Source organism: Ictidomys tridecemlineatus, chromosome 5, assembly GCF_052094955.1.
Source record: "Ictidomys tridecemlineatus isolate mIctTri1 chromosome 5, mIctTri1.hap1, whole genome shotgun sequence".
NCBI classification, from domain to species: Eukaryota; Metazoa; Chordata; class Mammalia; order Rodentia; family Sciuridae; genus Ictidomys; species Ictidomys tridecemlineatus.
Genome location: NC_135481.1, coordinates 83,201,447 through 83,225,103, shown reverse-complemented (window position 1 = coordinate 83,225,103; position 23,657 = coordinate 83,201,447). Strand labels below are relative to the sequence as shown.

The window sequence follows — 23,657 nt, the reverse complement described above, 5'->3', positions numbered from 1 at the left end:
ATTTAAAATGAACAATCTTATTAAAGTGAATGTCTTAGGTGCTGGGGTTGTGGCTCAGTGGTATAGAACTTGCCTAGCATGTGTGAGGCACTGGGTTTGAGTCTTAGCACAATAAATAAATAAATATCCATCAATAACTAATAAAATATTAAAAAAAAAAAAAAGTATGTCTTAGCTAGGCATGTTGGCGCATGCTTGTAATCCTAGCAACTGGGGAGGCCGAAGCAGGAGGATTGCAAATTCAAAGCCAACCTCAGCAATTTAGAGAGGCCCTAAGCCACTTAGCAAGACTGTCTCAAAATAAAAAGGGCTGGGTATGGGGCTCAGTGGTTAAGCACCTCTAGGTTTGATCCCCAGTACTCAAAAAAGCATGTCTTGCTAACTCATCTGAATGTGGAATTCAGAGTTTTCTAAGCAGGACTAAGCAAATGCTCTACCTGCCAGAGCACTTGCTTCACCTCCAGCATCTTTTTTTTTTTTTTTTTTTAGGGGGGGAGAGAGAGAGAGAGAGAGAGAGAGAATTTATTTATTTATTTATTTATTTATTTTAGTTCTCGGTGGACACAACATCTTTGTTGGTATGTGGTGCTGAGGATCGAACCCGGGCCGCACGCATGCCAGACGAGCGCGCTACTGTTTGAGCCACATCCCCAGCCCCTCCAGCATCTTTTTCCTTTTAAAAATATGTAAAATTTAAAGTCAGGCTACAAAGATGAGAGCTGGCTCCTGAGCCTGAGGGAATGTATACAGCCAGCCATCTTGGGGAAAGGCAGGTATTGAGAGACAAGGGACCAGGAACCTTCTCTGGCCTGAGTTAAAACCAGTGCTGTTGTGAGTGATACAAGTCTCAGATATGAACAGTCCCCAAAGGAGCCAGCCATTCTCCTGGGAAGGGGATATGAATGTTCCAGATCCAAAAATTTTGTCTTATGAGCTTTTCCAGCTGCCACTAACCTTAGTTTGACACCTATTTCCTTTAAATGTGTTCTGAGCCCTCTAGGTTTCATATCCATCTGCTACTGTCTCCACCATGTCCTTCTGCTGGATCCCACTTTTTGTTTTGTGGTTCTGGATTCTATTTTGACAGCAAGTTGTAAGAAATTACAGGAATGGGCAAAACAACAGGCTTATTTAACCTAGTGCTGGCTTTCATATTTAAATTTACGTAAGCCTGCATGAACTTTAAGCAAAATTACACCAGAGTGCTCTTCTCAAAACATGAATGGGTCTATTTTTTTTTTTAAATCATTGTTTGTTTGTTTTTTTAAAATATTTATTTATTTATTTTTGTTTTAGTTCTCAGCGGACACAACATCTTTGTTGGTATGTGGTGCTGAGGATCGAACCCGGGCCGCACGCATGCCAGGCGCTTGAGCCACATCCCCAGCCCTGAATGGGTCTTTAAGGAAAACATACTTTTTAAAAGAGACACTGGCAGGGAGGATTGGGGTTGTGGCTCAGCGGGAGAGCACTCACGGAGCACATGCAAGGTGCTAGGTTCAATCCTCAGCACCACATAAAAATAAATAAATAAAGGTATTGTGTCCAACTACAACTAAAAAACAAATATTTTTTAAAAAAGAAAAAGATCCACTCCTTTTCAGTGGCTTTGTTAACAAAAGGTGATAAGAAGCCCAAAAGTGAACAGAAGACCTTGCTACAAGGAAAGTCTCCAGGATTATTATGGACCTTCATGATAGTATTCTGCAGTGTTTACCTTTTTGTGGGAAATGTGAACATAATGGCCTTTGACAGCTTTTCTACTTTCATGGGAAATTGAATTAAAGTATAAATAACATTACAAGGTTTTCTCCCACCCTACTTATTAAAGAACTCTGCCTAGCTAGAATCTTAAAAATAAAAAATCAAGAAGCCAAGGACCTGAACCTAAAGTCTACAGAGTCAGAAATTTTCATTTCTAGGTTGGGCTCTTAGATTTGCTTTGAAGTTTTCAACTGAGTCCATGTTGCTCAGTTTTTTAAATTTATTCTAATTATTCTAATATGTGACAGCAGAATGCATTTCAATTCATATTCCACATATATAGCACAATTATTTATATCTCTGGTTGTATACAACATAGTCACACCATTTGTGTCTTTGTACATGTACTTAGAGGATTGGAAAGCAGTATGGAGATTCTTTGGAAAACTAGGAATGGAACTACCGTTTGACCCAGCTATCCCACTCCTCTGTCTATACTGGAGGGACTTTAAAACAGCTATTACAAGGATGCAGCCACATCAATGTTTATAGCAGCACAATTCACAATAGCTGAACTGTGGAACCAACCTAGATGTCCTTTAGTAGATGAATGGATAAAGAAAATGTGATATTGTGTGTGTGTGTGTGTGTGTGTGTGTGTGTGTGTGTGTGTATGGAATATTCCTCAGCATTAAAAGAGAAACATCATGGCATTTGCAGGTAAATAGATGGAGTTGGAAAATATAATGTTAAGTGAAGTAAGCCAATCCCAAAAAACCAAATGCCAAATGTTTTCTCTGATATAAGGATGCTGATTCATAATGGGGATGGGGCAGGGAGCATGGGAGATGAACTCTAAATAGGGCAAAGGGGAGGGAGGAGAAGGGAGGGAGTGTGGGGGGTAGGAAAGGCAGTGGAATGAGTTTTCTCACTTTTAATTAAAGGATAACTAGACCAACACAGTATTAAAGTACCATGTTGAGAAAAGTGTTTTATGATCCAGAGATCACAATTCCAAGGTAAAGCCATAAAGAATTCAATCGCTTTCATTAAAAAGCTGATTTCAAGGGGCTGGGGTTGTGACTCAGTGGTAGAACACTTGTTTTGCATGTGTGAAGCACTGGGTTTGACCCTCAGGACCACATATAAATAAAAAAAGTATTGGGTCCATCTACAACTAAAACAATTTATTTTTAAAAAGGTCATTTCAAGTAGCACTAATCTTACAGGAACTCTATAGATGTTCAGCTCTAATCCACATTACATAGAAATTCAGAAAGGCTCTTAGGTTTCAAGGTTGAGAGAAAGTGTGACATTAATAACTGTGCTCTTTAGGAAGCTGTTTCTAGTTCGTGCCAGGTCCTTGAAGCCTATGAAAGAAACAAGTTTCCTTAAGAATCTTTAGAGTTAGTCAAGTTCAATATAGCCTGAAGGTAAGTTTCTCCTTCAATAGTCCTTCTCAGCTCACTACATTAAGAGACCCACAGTCTAGGTCTTTCTTCCTCCTATTCCAAATGTCAGAGTTGAAATGTGTTTGTGTATTTATTGCCATGGGGCTTGGCATATAGGGTATTTTTTGGTCCTTGCTCACCTGGCATATGGCCCAAATGCCATTAATGTTGGCTTTACCAGTGTGTACAAGTTGCTCATAAACCAAATCAAGATGTGAACAACAGCTGGATTCTTATTTTAAAGGAGTAACATGATTCCAGGGAGGAAATCAGCTTCCAGGTCTTCTGCTCACATTGGATTTGGTCTGGTTTCCCCCCATACAGTGCCAGCAACTACATGATTACTAGGGTTTGAACTAGATATACAGGTAGACAGGCAATCACATGCCCACAGTATGATCTCAGAATAACTCATGTTTCTAGAATGTTGGGAAATTCAGACTTGGCTGAAAGACTTTGTCCTTAGAGTATAGGGCTATGAGTGGTTGATATGATTCAGCAGTAAGTAAATTCTGATCTGAATTTCAAAACAATTGGGCATTTGCCCAAGGTGACATCTGAACTGCACATATTCTTACCAAAGATGGAACAGTCCTCAGAGCGGGTTGATCCTTGAACCAATTCAAACAGATTAAAATTAGATTGCTTTCAAACTCAAAAGAAAATCATTTTGGAAAAGTTGCCATTTTCAAAGGCACTATAATTGCTCTCAGTGAATACAACAGGGGATTCTGTACACCTTTACTTAGGCAGCCTCCTGTGCTTTTCAGTCTCTGCCTCCTTCCCAGCCCTATACTGGGGATTGAACCCAGGGCCTTTGGTATGCTAGACAAGTCCTCTTCCACTGGGCTTCATTTCCAGCCCTTTTTTGAGACAGGGTCTCACTAAATTACAGTGGCTGGCCTGGAACTTGGATCCTCCTGCCTCAGCTTCCAGAGTAGCTGGGATTACAGGCCCTATGAGCCACTATGTCTGGCTCAACTGCTTTTTTTTTTTTTTTTAAAAAAAAAAAAAAACATTTACCTGGCTATCATTCCCACTTTGTCTCAGCTTGTACATTCTGGCTTCTGGATCTGGTGAACAGGTTTGAGTCAAGGGCCTAGCATTCATTCCAGTCCCAGTTTGGCTGTGGGAAAAGCAATCAACTATATAATTGGAAGACATTATTAATAGGTAGATCAGAGTAAACCTTTTTTTTTTTTTTCTGGGTCACTTAAGGACAGTTCCCATCAACTCTTGAAAAAGTTTATTCTACTAAAGGACTATTTGCACAAAGCTTAATGAGATATTAACAGAGTCTAATAGAAACCTAAGTCATTCACAGTTTGGTTTGTCCCATTCTTTGTAGATGTACTTCACTAAGCAAATGTCACTTTGAACACCTGGAATTGTTTAAAAAAAATAAAAATCAGGTGATAACTGAAGGGTTATGGAAAATAACATTCCTACAATAAGGATTTGTTCTAAGATTCACCATTCAATTATGAACTCCCCTAGTGTTATTTAATCACTTCTTTGCTGAAGTATGTCTATTTGAAATAAGCTTTATTTTTTTCTCATAAATAGATGTCTTTAAAGTGGAAACACCACATATTAAAGTGTAAAACTGGCAGGGCATGAGGGTGCATGCCTATAATCCCAAGGATTCCTTAGGCTGAGGCAGAAGGATAGCAAGTTCAAGTCTAGCCTCTGCAACTTAGCAAGATTTTCAACATAGTGAGACCCTGTCTCAAGATAAAAAATAAAAAGGGCCAAGGATATAGCTCAGTAGTAAAGCACCCCTGGGTTCAATCCCTGTACAAAAAACAATCATTAATTAAAGTATAAAATTCAGGAACATTCAACTATTGCCATTATCTCACTCCAGTTTCCCTTCTCCTTTCACGAAAGAAAAGTTAAGTACTCAAATGAAGGGTATTCTTGAGAGAATAATCTCTTTCTACTTTGCTATAAAGACACTGTTTGGGGGGGCTGGGGATGTGGCTCAAGCAGTAGCGCGCTTGCCTGGCATGCGTGCGGCCCGGGTTCGATCCTCAGCACCACATACCAACAAAGATGTTGTGTCCGCCGAGAACTAAAAAATAAATATTAAAATTAAAAAAAAAAAAAGACACTGTTTGGGGGTAGAGATGGAGAGGGATCTGAGGGAGGGTGTCTACTCCAAAGCCTGAAAAGCAGAGCAGTTAAGTCCAAACTCTGGGCCTAAATTCCAACTCTTGACATATACCACTTGTATGACTTTGGACAATGGCTTTAAGCTGTTTGCTCCTAGATAAAATGAGAATATATTAATATATGAAAAGCACTCAACATAATGCCTGGAACATAACGAATATTTAACAGATCATTGCTATTGTTGTTATTACTGTCCCAGAAGATTTTGTTCCTGAGGTGAGGTTATTTATTCTCTTGGCAAAAGTTACTTGCTTTTGTTCTCCAGCTCTTAATAGGTTTTCTCCCTTTGGTTAAAAAATGTAGTTGTTACATTTCTATGCCTAATTTAATGCTGTTAGCTTAGTTATGTGTATACCAACATAATAATTTCAAATACCAATTTTATTATTTTTTATAATTCATTTCTTTGTACTTGTAGATGGACAAAATCCCTTTATTTTATTTATTTTTATGTGGTGCTGAAGATCGAACCTAGTGCCTCCCATGTGCTAGGCAAGCACTCTGCCACTGAGCTACAGCCCCAGTTCTGGATACCAATTTTAATTTCAGAAATTATCTACAAAAACCCTCATGCTAAGATTATTTTAGATTGGGGAAATTCCAAGCTGAGCTACAACTTATTATTTATTAAATGTTGACATCTTTATAACTCTAAAATTAATTTCCTTAATATGACCCTAGATAATGTTTAATTTGGATAAAGTACACATCATTTTGGACGAGATGGTGTTAAATGGCTGCATTGTGGAAACTAATCGGGCAAGAATTCTTGCCCCTCTACAAATTCTTGATAAGATGTCAGAAAGCTGAAGAGAAGGCTCTGCCAGATAGCATCGATTCATAGGAAACATGAAGACTATTTGAAAAGAATCTGGAAGACTACCTATTACGAAATGGGGTACCCTTCCAAACAATATAAATAGGTATTTCCCACATTCTAAATGGAAAATAAAGCTATTTTAAAATATGTACAAAGAAAAATCTCTTAATTGAGGCAAGTTTTATTTTCAGTAACTGTAAGTATATTTTTTTTCCCACTTCTTCAAATTGTATTGAGTACCTAAGAAATCCTCTTTGGTCTCTGCTTCCCTTTGCAAATTAAATTCAGGAATAGTAGGATGGTGGTAAGAAGAATGTGTGGCAGTTGTCTATTAGACAATAAAATTTGTAAGTTGACTTAAACATGTTGCATTTTGATTTAAAACAGTCTTCTAGATGTTCTTGTTTTCCTTAAAAAAACTTGATAAAAATTACTTTTTAATAAATATTACTATAATACATACCTAAAGAAGATTATAGAATTAAATTTTATTTTCCAGTTCCTAAAAGCCTTTGATTCCATTTCTAGGGCAGTTAGCAATTACAATGCCGTCATATGATTAACTCTGTAATGTTACTATCAAATAAAAATTAGAAGAGAACCCTTACAACTATAATTTATACTACATTTTAAAGGGTTTTTCTTACAAATAAGCTTGTTAATGAAATTTGTTTTAGTTCAAAGTTTAAAAATAATATGCAAGAGACTAGCTCTGCTCAGTTTGGAATAAAATGACTTCTTATTCCTTTAGCTCCTCCTAGGATATCTCAGAAGCAAAATACGAAGTCCTATAGAACAACGTCCTATATCTCCAAAAACCTTTTGATGTGGTTTCACCACCGAGGCAACAGTGAAAAATACGGAACTGTCTTTGTTAAAAGTATTTATATATACACTTAGGAGTGGGAGGACAGGTGCAATGGAGGAGGACAGAGAGAGAAACATTAAAATATCTTCCTATGTAATGTTTTAAGAGTTCTTTCAACTACAACACTCAGTTTTCCAAAATAGGACATAAATGAACATTCTAGGGACTAACTATGCAACACTGCTATTCTCTTTGTCTGAGGAAGGAATGAGGAGGCTTTAAGCTCTTTATCCTTTTCCAAAAGTCTATGTGCATATTTCAGTTTTCATCCACAAAGACCCAGAAAACTAGCCACAGTGGATTCCCAAGGCAAACCTGAGTTGCTGTGGACTCATCAAGAAGCAGAGGGAAAGCTTATGGAGTGTGGGAACAATAAGCTAGCTGTAGGGGTGTAAAGGTACAGCTTTGTATTAAGTTGCCACGGTCTGAGGAAAGCCCGTCTACATCAATGTAAGCGCTTTGGAGGTCTTTCTGAGACACATTAGTTGGGAAACACTGTCCTAGTTGGTAAGCATTTAATCAGCAGCACATTCAGATAAGTGCGAAACTGGTACACCAGAAGCAGCTAGGGAGTGAACAAAATTAATTTTTGGGTCACACCAAAATAGTAGTGGAATTACATCTTGGCACAGATTTTAGCACCTTAAGAGAATAATAAGCTTAAAAAATATTAGGTAGATATCACAGGAAAAAATATTTAATAACATGGTGTATGTGGAGACCCTAGTAGATGATCCTCATAATACTTGACTCATTGAAAATAAACTGTAATGTGACTATTTTACCTATAGGCTATGAAATCATCTCACTTCAGTAAGATATTTTATGTGTGAAAAATGAAAGTATTTAGTAAACAGTTCTGAGTTTATAAGACTCATCAATTTACCTATAGTAGCAACTTGCTAGACTAGGGCTCAGCAAACTTGTAAAAGGACACACTGTAAACATTTTAGGCTTTGTGAGCCATATTGCTAACTACACCACTCTAATGTTATGTACAAAAGCAAGCATAAGTAGTATATAAATGAATGAATATGTGCTCTAATAAAACCTATGCTGAAATTTAAGTTTCATATAATTTTCATATCATAAAATACTCATTAATTTTCTTCAACCAATTTAAAAAATTTAAAAACACCCTCATGGTTACATGGTTCTCAGGCCATATAAAAATGGGTGGCAGGCATAGTTTACCAACCCCTTTGCCAGGCCAATATTAGTAAAAGTTGACAATTAACAGATATTTTAGATACTTAAATAATGGCAATACTACACACATAAGCTGGATGTCAATTCTAACCCTAGTATAAAGGTTTAGTCATGTATTCAAGAATTTATTGAATAAACTACCACCACTACACTTTTTGGACTGAAACAGGTTATACATTTAAGTATTGCTATTATACTTTAACTTTTAGACTCACAGGGATCTGTGAAGCTGACATTGAGATGAAATATTTTAAATGTTGCCTCTGATTATACAATCACAATATTCTCATGCAGCAAATAAAAACAATATGGTTGGCCCTTCAAATCCATTGGTTTCATATCTGTGGATTCAACCAACAGTGAGTGACATTATTAGGGGGGTAAAAAATACGCCTATAATCTACAGAACATGTAGTTTGTTTTTCTTATCAATAACAAATGTTTATATAGCATTTACACTGTATTAGGTTATTATAAGTAATCTACAGATGATTTAAAATATACAAGAGGAAGTGCATGTGATATGCAAGGACTACATCACTTTATGTAATATATTTGAGCATGCTCAGATTTTGATATCCATGAGATGTTCTGTAACCAATCCTCGGAGGATACTGAAAGATGACTACCAAAATCATTAACTATAGAAGGAACTATGTCTTCTAACGTAGAAAGGTAATGTACCTTTTAAAAAGTAAATATTGGGTTATTTCAAACATGCATTTAGTGCCTTAAAACAAAGGCTCTTTGGGATAATCAGGCCTAAGTGACATTTTTTTCACCAATATGCACAGATAATAATAGGAGTATAGTAAATGGAAATATAGCCCCTTCTCTAAAACCAAGAAATAGCAATATACTGGTTATTTCTTTTTGTACTGACACAACATTTAAAAATCATTGATTTTAGACTTCCACAGGTGAATAGCAGATCTGCTAATTTAAAAAGGTAACGCAAACAACTGGCCATTTCTAGTTGAAGAATACCTTAAGACAACAAAACGGTAAGGTCAAAATATGTGAAAATTTCTTCCAGTCTTTCAAGTTCAGTAAGTATATTTACTATAGAAAAGTAATTTTTTTCTCATGTAGTAATTTCAGAAAACTGAATTTGAATGATTCAAAATGACAGTATCTAGTTAAGTTCTTAGGTCTGATGACTGAAGTGAAATAGTCGTGACACAGTTTTGTACGCTGCAAACATTTTAATGATTATTGTTGAGCATACATTTTGGAAATTTTTTACTTCAAACTGCAACATGTTAAATAAATGTTTATAATATACAAAGAAAATACAACCAAACATAAAACTTGCTTTAAGTGTGCCTTGCACCTAAGACCAGTGTTTTCCCCCCTTAATATATCTTTATTTTTGAGCTGCACATACTCATTTAAGAATTTGATCTTTATAGTATGGCATTTAGGAAATAAAAATATACTCCCACCTCAAAGAAATAAAAAGGTTGTGCATGATTATATGCCAAACAAAAAGAGAGAACACTAGAATACTCTGATAGTGCAGGCATCATTAAAAAGGAAAAGAAAAAGCATGAGATGCTCATTAACTCTGTGTTTTAAGGAAGCAGGATTTTTGACCAAAAGTAGCTTAAAAGCCAGCAAAACAGATCAGTGATGGCAACTGTAGTGTGTAGGGTATGAAATGACAAACTTTACACAAATACACTGTTAGAAATTTACCAGTGAACACTGAAGATCTGAGAAGCTGCTCTTTGGAACAGTCAAGTAGGACCACCTTATTCCAGTCACATAAGCCCTTGTAAAGCAACACAGTGTTCTGTGCTATATACTTGCTGGCTGAGTTGTTAAAGGATTGGTTTTATCATTAGCAGCTAACAAACTTAATCCACATGTTCTTAAAGCCTTAATGGTGGAAACAAAGGCAAATGTCATTAGTGTGAAGGATCATACACTTCTCTGCACACAAACACAAGAGGCTTCACTAGTATTTTTAAAGTCTCTGATGTCTCCCATTGCACTTCAAACTCAATTGAGATGAAAGCCTTTCTCCATTGTAGCAGCTAGCAAGCGTTCTCTCATGATCTCCTCTGAAGAATATTCAGGCAACTTAAGATAATGCACACATGTATTGACTGATGGATAGCTTGCATCAGTAGCATCAACCTACAAAAAGAAAGTAAAAATAACAGAAGATCATAGGCTTAAATATTTTTTCTTCCCTTCAATCATAATGTAACTAAATTCCACTTGGATTCCCCACTAGTTAGAGTTCTTGTACCTTGCGCACAACCGTGAGCCTGGGATGCAGATTTGCCAGTCCACCTGGGGGCAAAGTTGAACAACCAGTAGTAAACTGCAGGAATGCTTTCCTCTCATCTGAAGACATGCCACATAAAACCCTCACAAACCTCAGGAAACCAGGGCTAAAAGAACAAAAGTATAGTTTTATTGATTTGCTAGCAGGTATAAACGAAAAACACTACCACTACTTTATAAACCAGCAATAACTTACCCCCCCACCACACACACACACCAAAAATCCACTTGTCTGAAGAATACTACTTGGGAGGCTGAGGTAGGAGAATTACAAGGTCAAGGCCAGCCTTGACAACTTAACAAGACAGTGTCAGAGGGCTAGGAATAAGGCCCAGTACAAGAGCACCCCTAAGTTCAATCCCCCGTACCACACACACAAAAAAGGACTTTTGAGTAAATATTAAATGAGCTGATATAAGCTACTTTTAAAACCTCAAAGACAGTCCCTCAAAGGCTGTCTTGTACTTTTAAACCATAAGAAATGAAACACTGATGGAATGTAAGATTAAAATTATAACAAAGCCAGCAAATCAGATAAGCTCCAGATGTACTTGCATAATTAATAAGGCTAAATTTGTCAAAGGGAGCTTGAAGTATTCCATTTTCATTCCAGTAAAATGATCAATTAACCTTGTGATGGATTACATGATGAAATACTACCTATCAATAAAATGAACTACCTCTGTATGCCACAACATGAATTTCATAATCATATTGTTGAAAGAAACCAGACCATAAAGAATATAGACTACATAATTTTGTTTATTAAAATAGAAAAGCAAGCAAAATTAATCAATAGCTAGTGACTTAATTACTACAAGAGAATATGGTGGGAAAGAAAAATTGATGTTTCTTCCAGGGTACCAATTTCCCAGGTAAACTCATGTTGTGAAAATTCTCTTAAGTTGTATATACAATTTGTGTTCTTCTCTGTATACATACATACATATAATGCAGCCTAAGGTTTTCCAATTTACCCAAATTTTAAAATAATTAACAAATAAAACACAATGAGAAAAGGAATTTTAATATCATTTATGATTCCATTGTCTTATAGTATAACTGTCTTCTAGACTTATTAATGGATATGCATCTTGGCATTCTCACTAATTTCTCATTTTTTTATGAATATAACTCATTGAGTTATAGTTCTTTAGTGAGTTTGTCATTTAATGATTTTTGCTTATAAACAATTTGGTAGATATTAGAAATTAACACATACCTGTCACGTGTATAGCCCAGCTTAGGTTCAGTGTAATTGATAATATCCTCTGCTGCCCAGGATGGTGACTGATTTCCACAAAGAATCATCTGGACTTCTTCATGGCTGAAGGAACTTAATTTCTCCATTGGAAAAACTTTGTTAAATCCATCTACATTATACATTAAGTAAAAACACACACACACACAAAAAAAAAACCAGCTCAGTTTCTAAAACTCATGACACCAAAAATACCAACTATCTTTTCCTCTCTTTCTTTTTTCTTTTCTTTTTTGTACTGGGGATTAAATTCAAGGGTAGTTTATCACTGATCTACATCCCTAACCTCTTTTGTTATTTTTTGTTATTTTGAGACAGGGTCTTGCTTAATTGCTGAGGCTGGCCTCAAACTTGGCAATCCTCCTGCCTCAGCCACCGGCCCCCTCCAGTCCCTGGGATTATAGGTGTCCACGACTGGGCCTGACCAAAATACCAAATTTCAAAACAAATATTCTATTGTCAACTGAATGGGCAGAAGATGGAAAAAAATTCATGAACATTTGAAGAAACAAATGTTATTTGAAATAAAAACTGCTAGAGACTGGCCACAGTGGTCAACAGCCAAATTCTTTTAACTACCCATTAAGTGGCCAGAGCTGTGTTCACATTTTCAAAAGTAATTTGGCTTCCATGATTTAAATCATCCTCTTTGTGTAATGTAGAAAGTATGGAACCTGATGTCTACTTAGAAATGGAAGAAATAAGCCAGGCATGGGTGGTGCATGCCTGTAATCCCAGCAGTTTGGGAGGCTGAGGCAGGAGGATCACAAGTTCAAAGACAGCCTCATCAACCTACTGACCCTGTCTCAAAAAAAAAAAAAAAAGAAAGGGCTGGGGATGGGGATGTGGTTCAGTGGGTAAGCACCCTCTGGTTCAATCCCTGGTACCAAAAAGAAGAAGAAATGAGGGCCAAAAGTGGATCTCCATTACTTCAGAGGAGCAAGCATGACACCATTCTACACTTTGAAAATGTTCCAGCCTATTCTATAAACTCTGTGGGATCTAATGATCTGGATAAGAAACTAGACAGGTTTAGCCATCTTGATCTTAATTTCAACTGTCTTAAAGTAAAAGGAAATAGATTATTATCCTTTAAAATTACCTCTAAAGGCTTCCATCTGTTTCTGAATACCTGTATGCATACAAAAGTCAAACATCAAATCCACATATTCTTCTGCATTATCCATTGTTATCATCTGCAAAGGAAAATTTGCCAGTAATATTGTTAATATCCAGAACTATTTTAGGACCACCTCATACAACTGACCTTGTTAAAAGAATAGAAAAACTATATTAAGAACAAAATCTTACCTCATCTTCACCACTTGGCTTGAGATCCACAGCTGTAAAACCATATATTCTTGAAGAAGGGCAAAACTGGAAATTTAAACTGAAAGAGCAAAAAGGATTAGATGAGTTGACATTCATCAACTGCAGGTGATTAATTTTTATAACATTGCTGTCCAAACCATAAATGCCCCTACTCTATCAACAAAATCAATATACCAGCTTAGATATGAGGCCTGATTTATTTATTTAGCCATGCTGGGGGTTAAACCCAGGGCCTTTGCATGCTAGGCAAGCACTAAGCTACTTAATGCAAAATTTATACACAAAAACCAGTGGGCCAGTTAGGAGAGGTGATGCATGCCTATAATCCCAGCTGCTTGGAAGGTTGAGGCAAGAGGATCTCGAAGTTCAAAGCCACCCTCTGCAACTTGGTGAGAACTTAAGCAACTTAGTGAGGCTTTAAGAAACTTAGTGAGATACTGATTTAAAACATAAAATGGACTGGGGATCTCACTCAATGGGTAAATGGCCCTAGGTTCAATTCCCAATACCAAAAACAAAACAAAAAACAAACCACTCACTAGTGGGCCAACTATTCTCACACCTGCCTGGCTTTGCAAAGACTGCATCAAACCATTACCTTTCCATATTTCACATAGACCTATGGCACAAAATTAATGGATTAAATGTTTTTGAAATTAATTATGGCAGGAACATGTTTATAAGACTATTTCTTTCAGAAAGACTATTGCTTCACTAAAGCTTTTCAAACTGTGTTTGTAATAGATAAAAATGTATTTAAAAGAAGCAATCCTCAAATATGCAGTCATGTATCACTTAATGATGGGGCTACATTCTGAGAAATGTGTCATTAGACAATTTTTGTTGTACAAATATAGAATATAAATACACAAACCTAGATGGTATAGCCTAATATACACCTAGGCTCTGGGGGTAGAGCCTCTTGCTTCTAGGCTATAAACATGGACATCATGTTACTGTACTAAACATTGTAGGCAAGGTAATACAATGCTAAATAGTGGATCTAAACTAGAAAAGGTGCAGTAAAAATACCAGGTAGCAGGAATTTTCAGCTCCATTATAACTTTATAAGATCACCCTCATACACAGTCCATCACTGGCTGAAACATTATTATGTAGCATATGATTGTGTAACCATTTACCCAACATAATTTCCCAATATTATCAGCAAACATTAAAAAGAAAAAATAAGCAAGGTGTGATGGTACACACCTCAAAGCCAGCCTCAGCAACTTAGCAAGGTCCTGTCTCAAAATAAAAAAGGGCTGGGAACATGGCTCAGTGGTTAAGCACTCCTGGGTTCAATCCCCATTACCAAAAAAATTAAAATAAAAAGTTTTGTAGGGCTGGGGATGTGGCTCAAGCGGTAGCGCGCTTGCCTGGCATGCTTGCGGCCCGGGTTCGATCCTCAGCACCACATACAAACAAAGATGTTGTGTCCGCCGATAACTAAAAAATAAAATATTAAAAATTCTCTCCCTCTCCCTCTCACTCTCTCTTAAAAAAAAAAAAGAATTAAAAGTTTTGTAGACAACCTCTAAACAGGAGACTATACTTGAAGATAATAGTCATTATATGTATGTAAGGGAAAAGAATTTTATGAGAAGCTCTGTAGCATCCGAGTCAGTGATAGAGCCTTTGGTAATAAAGGCTTACATACCAACCAAACTATTTTTAAGCTTTGCCAAGTAGGCTATTATTTATGTTAGCTGATGAATTTGTCAAAATACTGTTGGATTTGGACTTTTTGCACAAGATATACAAACTTAACACATTTGAAAAAATCAGATAATTGATAGGTAATGGTGGTAAACACCTATAATCCCAGCTACACAGGAGGCCGAGGTAGGAAGATTGGAAGTTCAAGGTCAGTCTCAGTAAATTAGAGAGACCCTGTCTCAAAAACGAGGTGGGGATATAGCTCAATGGTAGAGCACCCTGGGATTCAATCCCCAGTACCACGAAAGAAAAAAGAAAAAAAAAAAAAAGGTCAGATAATCTTCCCGAGATTTGATAATTAACAACCTGTATTCTGAATATTATCTATATATTATTAACAAATCAAAGATTCAAATTGATAATCAGTATTTCCTATAGCATATTACTGTTTTTGACATTGTTTACCCATATACTATAAATCAAAGAGGACAGAAAAACAGAAGATTTAGAGCTTATTCATTCATTAGACTGAAGAATGTAACAAAAAGCTTACCCTAAATCCTCTATGCTAAGTGGAGGCCCAGAACCTGCTGGATTCTTCAGCACTAGTTCCTGTAATTTTGTGTTCTTCTCATCTTCAGACAGACCTTTGTTGCTTAAAATCTGGCGTCTCTTGATAGCAAGGTCTTTAATTTCTTTTAAAAATCTGGCTCTGTGTGGATTTACTAGTTCAAAGTCTTCCCAAGTCAAAATTCCATTAAACCAAGCTGGGGGTTTGGGCTTAGGGGGATCAAGAATAAATTCTGATTTTGAATCCTCTTCAAAGCTTCCTACTGAGAGGGAATCATGACCTTCTTCTGTGGATGCTTCAGACTGACTTTCAGTACAGTGTAAGTCTCTATCACCTCGTGACTCATAAATCAGTTTACTCATATTGCTTTTAATGTCACCCATACACATAAGTTTAAAGAAAGGTTTAGAAATAGGTAAGTCCACAAGTCTATTGTCTTGAATGCATTTGGCTAAGAAAATTCCAAGGAAATGAAAGAGTTTTGTGATCCTTTCAAGTTCATCACTATCTTGTGGAAACGGTGCTGTGAACAGTCCACATGATCTCTGCACGTAGTATCCAGGAGGTTTCAATCCACCTCCAAGATCAACCTAATTTTTTAGAGGACAAAATGCAAATAAAATTAAAGGCTAAAAGTAACTAGGTCTGTCATTGTTATCTAAGAAAAAAATCCATAAACATTAAAAATCTTCATGAATTTAGTTATCTAAACATATATATATACACATTTTATGAATAGCTTTTAGTGATGAAATTTTTTTCCTTTATAAATATTAATGTCAAGATTATTCAGTAATAAAAGTAGAGCCAAAAGCCCCAGTTTATGTACTGAAAGTTTAACCTGTTTCTAACACTTTTCTAAAGCACAGTCACAATTTAAATCACAAAACGAGAAATAAATCTTACATGACGAGACTCATCATCTGGAAAGTTATCATCACAAAGCCACGCTCCCAGGTCAGTCCTCTGAAATTCTGCTGCCACCAGAGCATAAAATTCTAATGTGGGTCCCAAACCAGTTCCTTCTTCTCCTAAAAATTCAACCTAAAATGTGAACAAAGAAATGTTAGTAAATAAAAAGCATTATTTATTTAGGTGCTAGAGATTGAACCAAATTTGGGGTGCTTAACCACTGTGCCACATCCCATTCTTTTTTGTTTTCAGACAGGGTTTCACTAAGTTACGTAGGGCCTTGCTAAATCGCTATGGCTGGCTTTGAATTTGCGATCCTCCTGCCTCAGCCTCCCAAGCTGCTGGGATTATAGGAGTGTGCCACTGTGCCCAGCTCTAATACTTTTTTTTAAAAAAGTGATTCAATTCTTGCTAAAATTTGTCAGATCTAATCCAGTATTATACTTTCTTCACAAAAGCAATGTGTACATTAAAAGCAACACGGGGATTTTATTGTAGTTTTCCTAAAAGCACAGTGCCATTTGTTGTATGGTATTTATACACATAACACTGTTAACCTCAAAGAGATTTAGGAATTTGCTCAAGAAAATGAGGGTGTATATATTTTTACATGTATCTTTGTGAAACCCAACATTAAACTCTTTCACTTCTTTATAACTTGAAGCAGCAACCATTTTAAAGGGTTTTGTCCATACTTTACCTGCTCCAAAAATGATTTGGAGCTTCTTATAAAAACACATAGTAAAAGAAAAATAATTGAGGATTATCTAGATGAGAAAGAACATAAAGATAGGAAGAATAAGATAATGCGAAGGAAATCTGTTTGCAAAGTGAAAGTTATGAAGTCATATTTGTCATGATAGGTGTGTGAGTCTAAAGTTCCATGGTGCCTTAAATAAGGAATACTGTAAGTGATATAATCAATAATGTCGGGCTGGGGATGTGGCTCAAGCGGTAGCGCGCTCGCCTGGCATGCGTGCGGCCCGGGTTCGATCCTCAGCACCACATACCAACAAAGATGTTGTGTCCGCCAATGATTAAAGAATAAATATTAAAGTTTCTCTCTCTCTCTCTCTCTCTCTCTCTCTCTCTCTCTCTCTCTCTCTCTCTCTCCCCCCCCCTCACTCTCTCTTTAAAAAAAAAAAAAAAAAAAAAAAAAAAAAAAAATCAATAATGTCTACAATAGCATGTCTTCAGTATATATGATTACATATTGCCATTTGCTATGACATCTTCAGTGTCCTCTGTACCACCATTTGACCCAGTCATACCACTCCTAGATTAATACCCAGAGGACTTAAAATCAGTATACTACAGTGATACAGCCACATCAATGTTCATAGCAGCTCAATTCACAATAGCTAACCAACATAGGGGTCCTTCATCAGATAAATGGATAAAGAAAGTGTGGTATGTATATATACATAATGTACTATTACTCAGCCTTCAAGAAAAATGGAATTATGGCATTTGCCAGTAAATGGATGGAACTGGAGAATATTATGCTAAATAAAATAAACCAATCACATAGAACCAAAGACTGAATGTTTTCTCTGATATGCAGATGCTAATTCACAATAAGAGGTGGTGGTGGGGGGAATAAAGGTATTTTGGACTAGACAGAGGGGAGTGAAGGGAGGAAAAGGGGCATGGGGATAGAAATGATAGTAGAATGAACCAGACATTATTACCCTATGTGTATATATTATTACATGACCTGTATAACTCTACATCATATACAAACAAATAAGTTATACTCCATTTATGTATGATGTGTAAAAATGCATTCTATCGTCATGTGGTAACTAACTAGAACAAATAAAAAATATATTTAAAAAAAATCCTTGAGTACTATTATTCAGTCCATCTTTAAATAAACTGACAAATTAGGCATGGTGGCATATACCTGTAATCTAGCAACTTTGGCAGGAGGATTGCAAGTTCAAAGCCAGCCTCAGCAACTTAATGAGACCCTGTCTCAAAATAAAAAATAAAAAGGATTGAAGATATGGCTCAGTGGTTGAGTACCCCTGGATTCAATCCCTGGTACCCCCCCCCCAAAAAAAAGAATAGAAATAAGACTAGTGGTCTTCAAACAGATTTTGCCACCAAAAATATTGTTTGCTGCTAATTGAAGTGTACTAGATCCTGAACCTTCAAAAGCTGGGCTAACATCCTCTTTGAAATATGCTCTACCAGAAAAGAAAGCCTCTTCACAGATAAGAGAAATCCTTCTTCACATTATCTGATAGTTTTCATGCACTGGAAGATAAAGGTTGACTGGTTTCCTGACTGTGGTTACTTTTCCTCTAATAGAATCTTATTTTGTAGGGGGATACCTCAAGAACGGATTTCCGATCTGCATGTATTTGCATGACATTCTCAGCCCATTCCATTAGTGATTCACCACGTGGAACTTTTACTCTTTCATGCTTGAGACGACCAACTCTAAACTCCCCAGGATCATCTCTCCTTACACTGCTTGTGGTCCTTGTTCGTTCCACAGTGGCTTCACGTCGGTTTTGTAACCACACTATTGCTCTGAAATAAAAATATCAGCGTAATTGTAGCACACTTTATCAGATGCACGTACTATTACACCAACAACACATTACAAAGATTTTTTTTTTTTAAAGAGAGAGAGAGAGAGAGAGATTTTAATATTTATTTTTTAGTTTTCGGCGGACACAACATCTTTGTATGGGGTGCTGAGGATCGAACCTGGGCCGCACGCATGCCAGGCGAGCGCGCTACCGCTTCAGCCACCTCCCCAGCCCTACAAAGATTTCTTTAAGAAATTTTAAAAGATAGTATTTAGTCACGAGATTTCCCCCCCTTTTTTGGTATCAGGGATTGAACTGAAGGATGCTTAATCACTGAGCCACATTCTTAGCCCTTTTTTAGTTTTTGAGACAGGGCCTTGCTAAATTGCTGAGGCTGGCCTTGAACTTTTGATCTTGGCCTCCCAAATTGCTGGGATTACAGGCATATACCACCATGCACAGCTCAAGTGAGTTTTTTGAACAATAATTTTATGTTGCATAGTTTACTGCTTCCTTTCTTATATAATTCCTTTTATTATAATCTGCCGTAAACAAACTGAGAAAAGACTGGATCTATATTTTCTATCATTATTTTAGCAATTAAAGATCCATACTCTTAAGCCCCACATAATACATCAAAATATAAACAAACAGTTCCTATCAAAAAAACTAAACAATGGTTAAGCTATTTTTATTACTATGAAACAAACTAAAAACCACCATCAAAATAGTTATTATAATATTAAAACATTTTCTTTTTAACAGAGCTAATCCATTAAGGATGAGAAAAAGAACCTCTAAATAGGAATAAGAAGATGAGGTTTCTACTGTCATGTATGGGGACTATTATTTTGGTAATCTCAGGCAAATCAGCTAAGTACTTTGAGACTTAATTTCCTCATCTATAAAACAATCAAAATCAATGCCCTTTATCACAACAAGCCTGTAATTCTATGTGTACAAATATTTTATAAATGGTATTAAAAGGAAGAAAAATAACATCAGCAAAGAAAAGAGTTACATTTTAAATTATAACTTTACACCTACTTTGACAGAGTACTTAGGGTGCACAGTCATTCAACAAAATATTTAACACCTATGATGTTGCATGATGTTCTCATGATGTGCTATATATACTGTTTTAGGTATCTTATCTAGGGCATGAAAAAAAGAGTCAGAAATTCCTATCTTCATGAAATTGTGATCCAATGGAGGGAAACATACAAAAGTAAGTAAAATATGCAGCACATTAGAAGGGGGTAAAAAAACAAATGATGGTCAGAAGAAAAATAAATTTAAATATTATCAAAACTGTTTATAGGGCTGGGGATGTGGCTCAAGCGGTAGCGTGCTCGCCTGGCATGTGTGCAACCCGGGTTCGATCCTCAGCACCACATACCAACAAAGATGCTGTGTCCGCTGAGAACTAGAAAATAAATATTTAAAAAAAAAAAAAAAACTGTTTATAAGCATTTAATTTGGTATTGCTGGGATTTTTTTGCTACCAAGGATTGAACTCAGGTGCACAATGAGCCACAACCCCAGACCTACTTTGTATTTTATTTAGAGATACAGTCTCAGTGAATTGCTTAGCACCTCGCCTTTGCTGAGGCTGGCTCTGAACTGGAGATCCTCCTGTCTCAGCCTCGTGAGCCACTGGGATTATAGGCGAGTGCCACTGTGCCTGGCTATTATTGGGAATTTTAACAATAAATAATTTGTATAAATTACTAAAGAACTGTACAGTAAATATTAGTTGATAGAAACATTTAATTCAATCCACAGTACTCCAACAAAGCATATTTTCCAACTGGAAAAGAAATTTTTTAAAATGATGATAACTATTTACAACATAACTTATATTTTCTCCATTTGTTTAACAGTATATTTGTACATTTTGAACATAAATATAATATGTATTATATATAATTTATAAACACATATATATTTTTATTCTTAGAAAAAGATGCACTTCCACTGGGGAGAGTAGCATACACCTGTAATTCCAGCAACTCAGGAGGCTGAGGCAGGAGGAACACAAGTTCAAAGCCAGCCTTAGTAACTTAGCAAGGCCCTAAGCAACTTAGCAAGAACCTATTTCATAGAGTAAAAAAGGGCCAAGGATATAGCTCAGCCAGTGGTAAAATACCCTGAATTAAAAAATAAATCAAAAATAAATTTTTTATTTAAAAAAAAATGCACTTCCTACCTTGATGCACCAAATGCTGTACATGTGAAATAAAGTTGTCTAGTTTCAAATGGTATTAGAAAAGGACACTTGCTGGTTAATTGTTCACACCAGTCTGGCAAAGCCCCACTTGCCAATGCCAGTGGCTCCTGCAAATTAACAAATAACAATGTTTTAGCAGAAAAAGTAATATCAACTCTTAAATGCAATTAATAATGAATGTAAAAGGCCATATGGCCCAAATTATTGAATATGAGAAAAGACACAGTTGTGAATGACAAAAGGAGATGGAATACTGTGAAAAGCCCAACAGTTATAGAATATAGTTAATTCATGTGATTTTATTACCTCAATCTGCTGCAAGATTTTTGTTGTGATTTTTTTACTAGTAAATTCATCTGGTGGAAAAGTAAACTGAGGTTGTTCATCACCATCTATAAAATTAATTAACAAAATTAATGAAATAAAAACTGACTTGCTTTAAAAATGCTATCAAAATGACACAAGGCTTCTTACAGACCTTCTTGGGATATTCTTGAGTAAGGATCACTTGCAACAATATACAGAATACGTAAAAGTTGAAGGACATCTTCTACTCCACAAGAGTTCTGTCCATTGCCTGCTTTGGCCTGAGGTTGTTCTTTTGTCAAATTAAGAATATCACTGCTTTGAAGAGTGGAAATGGCTCCCTGGTTTAATCCAGACTTTGTTCCATGCTCACAAAAATCCTGAAAAAACAATTAGCAAAACTGGCTGTTAAGCACATTATTAAGAACAATATGTCCATCTGTATGTATTACTTTGAAAAAGCTGGAATTTTTCAAAGAATAACCTTATTTTGAAATAAAAAGTGTCACAAAACAAAAACCAATGCATTCTAAACCATTAAAATTGTCAAAATATAACCAGTATAAACCATAATTAAAAGACTATGCTCTGATCCACTGCTACAAGCCATAGTTGCAATTTTAGCATGGCATGTTAACAATGTTAATTCAAACTGATTTTTTTTTTTAATTGTCCCAACATCCCACCCCACCCCACCCCACCCCCATGCTGAAGAGCGAACCCAGGGCCTAGCACATGCTAGGTAAGCATTCTACTACATCCCCAGGCCCTTAAGAAGTTTTTAGAGTTATAAAACAAAGCACAAAGCCATTCCCAAACAAAATAGTGTTTTAGATGCCAATATATATATACCTTATATGCAGCTATGAGCTGAGAACAATTCCTGTTTTTTCTAATACTTTTATTAGTGCCAGTTAATTTCCAGTGGCGCAGGAAAGCAGCATCTGCATTCTTCTGCAGGTAGGTTATCAAATCATTCTTTGGTAATTCATCAGTGCCAAGGTACTGTTCCACATGCTCTATAGTCCAGCAACCCTACAATAGGAAAAACCAAATGTTGGCCTTTCCCTATTATAAAGTCTGTATTATTTGACATGCATTACATGAGGTAGCTTTAAAATCATGCACTTAAAAGGATACCTTAGTTATTTTTCCCTCAACTGTTCAAGTGCAACATGGTATTAGTGTTTTTCTTCTTTTTTTACTCACGAACTAAGTATAAGACCTATTTTCTAAAAATAACTTACCATTTTCCCATTTTCCTTTTCTTTGTCAGAATCCTTCATTTCTCTGTACATAATTCTAAACAAGAAGATATTACTCTAGTTAATTCAAATGTAAATGATATTCTTTAAAAAGTGAACAAATGATGTCATTTACTAAACATGCTTGCATTGAACACTGAACTAAAGAATATTTAAGAAAAAAAATGTAAGTTGTTAAACATAAGGACAGAAATAATATTTCTAAATCTATTAGCATTATTGCAAAGAAAACAGACATCAAAATTAGAACTTTTAAAGATGTGAAAAAATGATTTATACCAGCTGTTATGACATTCAAGCTATTGGTAGGCTATTCTGTGTTCTATCTCAAAAGAGCCTACATTACTTTTATTGGACATTATATAAAATTATCAGTGATGTTAAGAAAAATGAGAAGATACAGTAGTAAAAATGAAGTTACAATAAGGATGATAATAATACAATTAAATGTTTATGTTATTAATATTATGAAACATTTTATAGGTAATATTTTTTTGAAAGCAGTGACACTTTAAGTATATTAAGAACCCACTCCTCATAACTGGCCTCATTTTACAGATTAAGAAAGTAAGGCACAAAATGTTAAATATGCCCCACGTTACTGTTAATTATCTGTATAAATGAACAATCCCGAAGTAAAGAATTAATAGAAAATAGTGCTTCATACACAATCTCCATCAAAAAGTTCAAATGACATTTTCAACAATTATTACATAGTTAGTCCAGCTCAGTTAGCTGGTGTACATCTGTGATCCCAGCAACTCAGAAGGCTGAGGCAGGAGGATTACAAAGTCAAGGCCAGCTACAGGTACTTAGCAAGGCCTTAAGCAATTTAATGAGACCCTGTCTCAAAATAAACAATAAAAGGGATGGGGATGTAGTTCAGTGTTAAACTCTCCCTGGGTTAAAGCCCTATTCCCCTCCCCCAAAAAGATCTAGATTATTTCTAAATGTCCTTCCAGTTCTAAAATAACATCAGGAGACAAAAATACTCTCTTATGTTCCTGTACATTAATGGAAAATGAAACAAATCATCTGTTCCTACAATCCAAAAAT

The 23,657-nt window shown here is 35.9% G+C and overlaps 2 protein-coding genes across 18 annotated transcripts in view; one reads left to right on the top strand and one right to left on the bottom strand.

Annotated features, from left to right (window-relative positions):
* Ap4s1 (adaptor related protein complex 4 subunit sigma 1) overlaps window positions 1-23,657 on the top strand; it is an 81,779-nt gene that overhangs the window by 31,465 nt on the left and 26,657 nt on the right. For 3 of the 8 annotated variants that reach the window (XM_040275225.2, XM_040275224.2, XM_078050264.1), the window contains one exon: window positions 6,902-7,115. The exons of 1 other annotated variant lie outside the window; for it this stretch is intronic. In XM_040275225.2, the coding sequence (XP_040131159.1) occupies window positions 6,902-6,976 (75 nt within the window). In that variant the 3' untranslated portion in view covers window positions 6,977-7,115. Of the gene's footprint in view, window positions 1-551; window positions 4,152-6,011; window positions 6,513-6,901; window positions 7,116-18,588; window positions 18,822-23,657 lie in introns of those variants that run through there. 4 more of the 8 variants (XM_078050261.1, XM_005322654.5, XM_078050262.1 and 1 more) reach the window with 3 other exon arrangements.
* Window positions 9,413-23,657, bottom strand: part of Hectd1 (HECT domain E3 ubiquitin protein ligase 1) — a 91,827-nt gene continuing 77,582 nt past the window's right edge. For all 10 annotated transcript variants that reach the window (XM_013357442.3, XM_013357443.3, XM_040275211.2 and 7 more), the window contains 13 exons: window positions 22,584-22,638; window positions 22,189-22,371; window positions 21,509-21,716; window positions 21,337-21,422; window positions 21,010-21,137; window positions 18,597-18,798; window positions 16,252-16,389; window positions 15,328-15,935; window positions 13,095-13,173; window positions 12,886-12,979; window positions 11,745-11,895; window positions 10,485-10,629; window positions 9,413-10,369 (listed from right to left, as the gene is read on the bottom strand). In XM_013357442.3, the coding sequence (XP_013212896.1) occupies window positions 10,232-10,369; window positions 10,485-10,629; window positions 11,745-11,895; window positions 12,886-12,979; window positions 13,095-13,173; window positions 15,328-15,935; window positions 16,252-16,389; window positions 18,597-18,798; window positions 21,010-21,137; window positions 21,337-21,422; window positions 21,509-21,716; window positions 22,189-22,371; window positions 22,584-22,638 (2,215 nt within the window). In that variant the 3' untranslated portion in view covers window positions 9,413-10,231. The remainder of the gene's footprint in view (window positions 10,370-10,484; window positions 10,630-11,744; window positions 11,896-12,885; window positions 12,980-13,094; window positions 13,174-15,327; window positions 15,936-16,251; window positions 16,390-18,596; window positions 18,799-21,009; window positions 21,138-21,336; window positions 21,423-21,508; window positions 21,717-22,188; window positions 22,372-22,583; window positions 22,639-23,657) is intronic.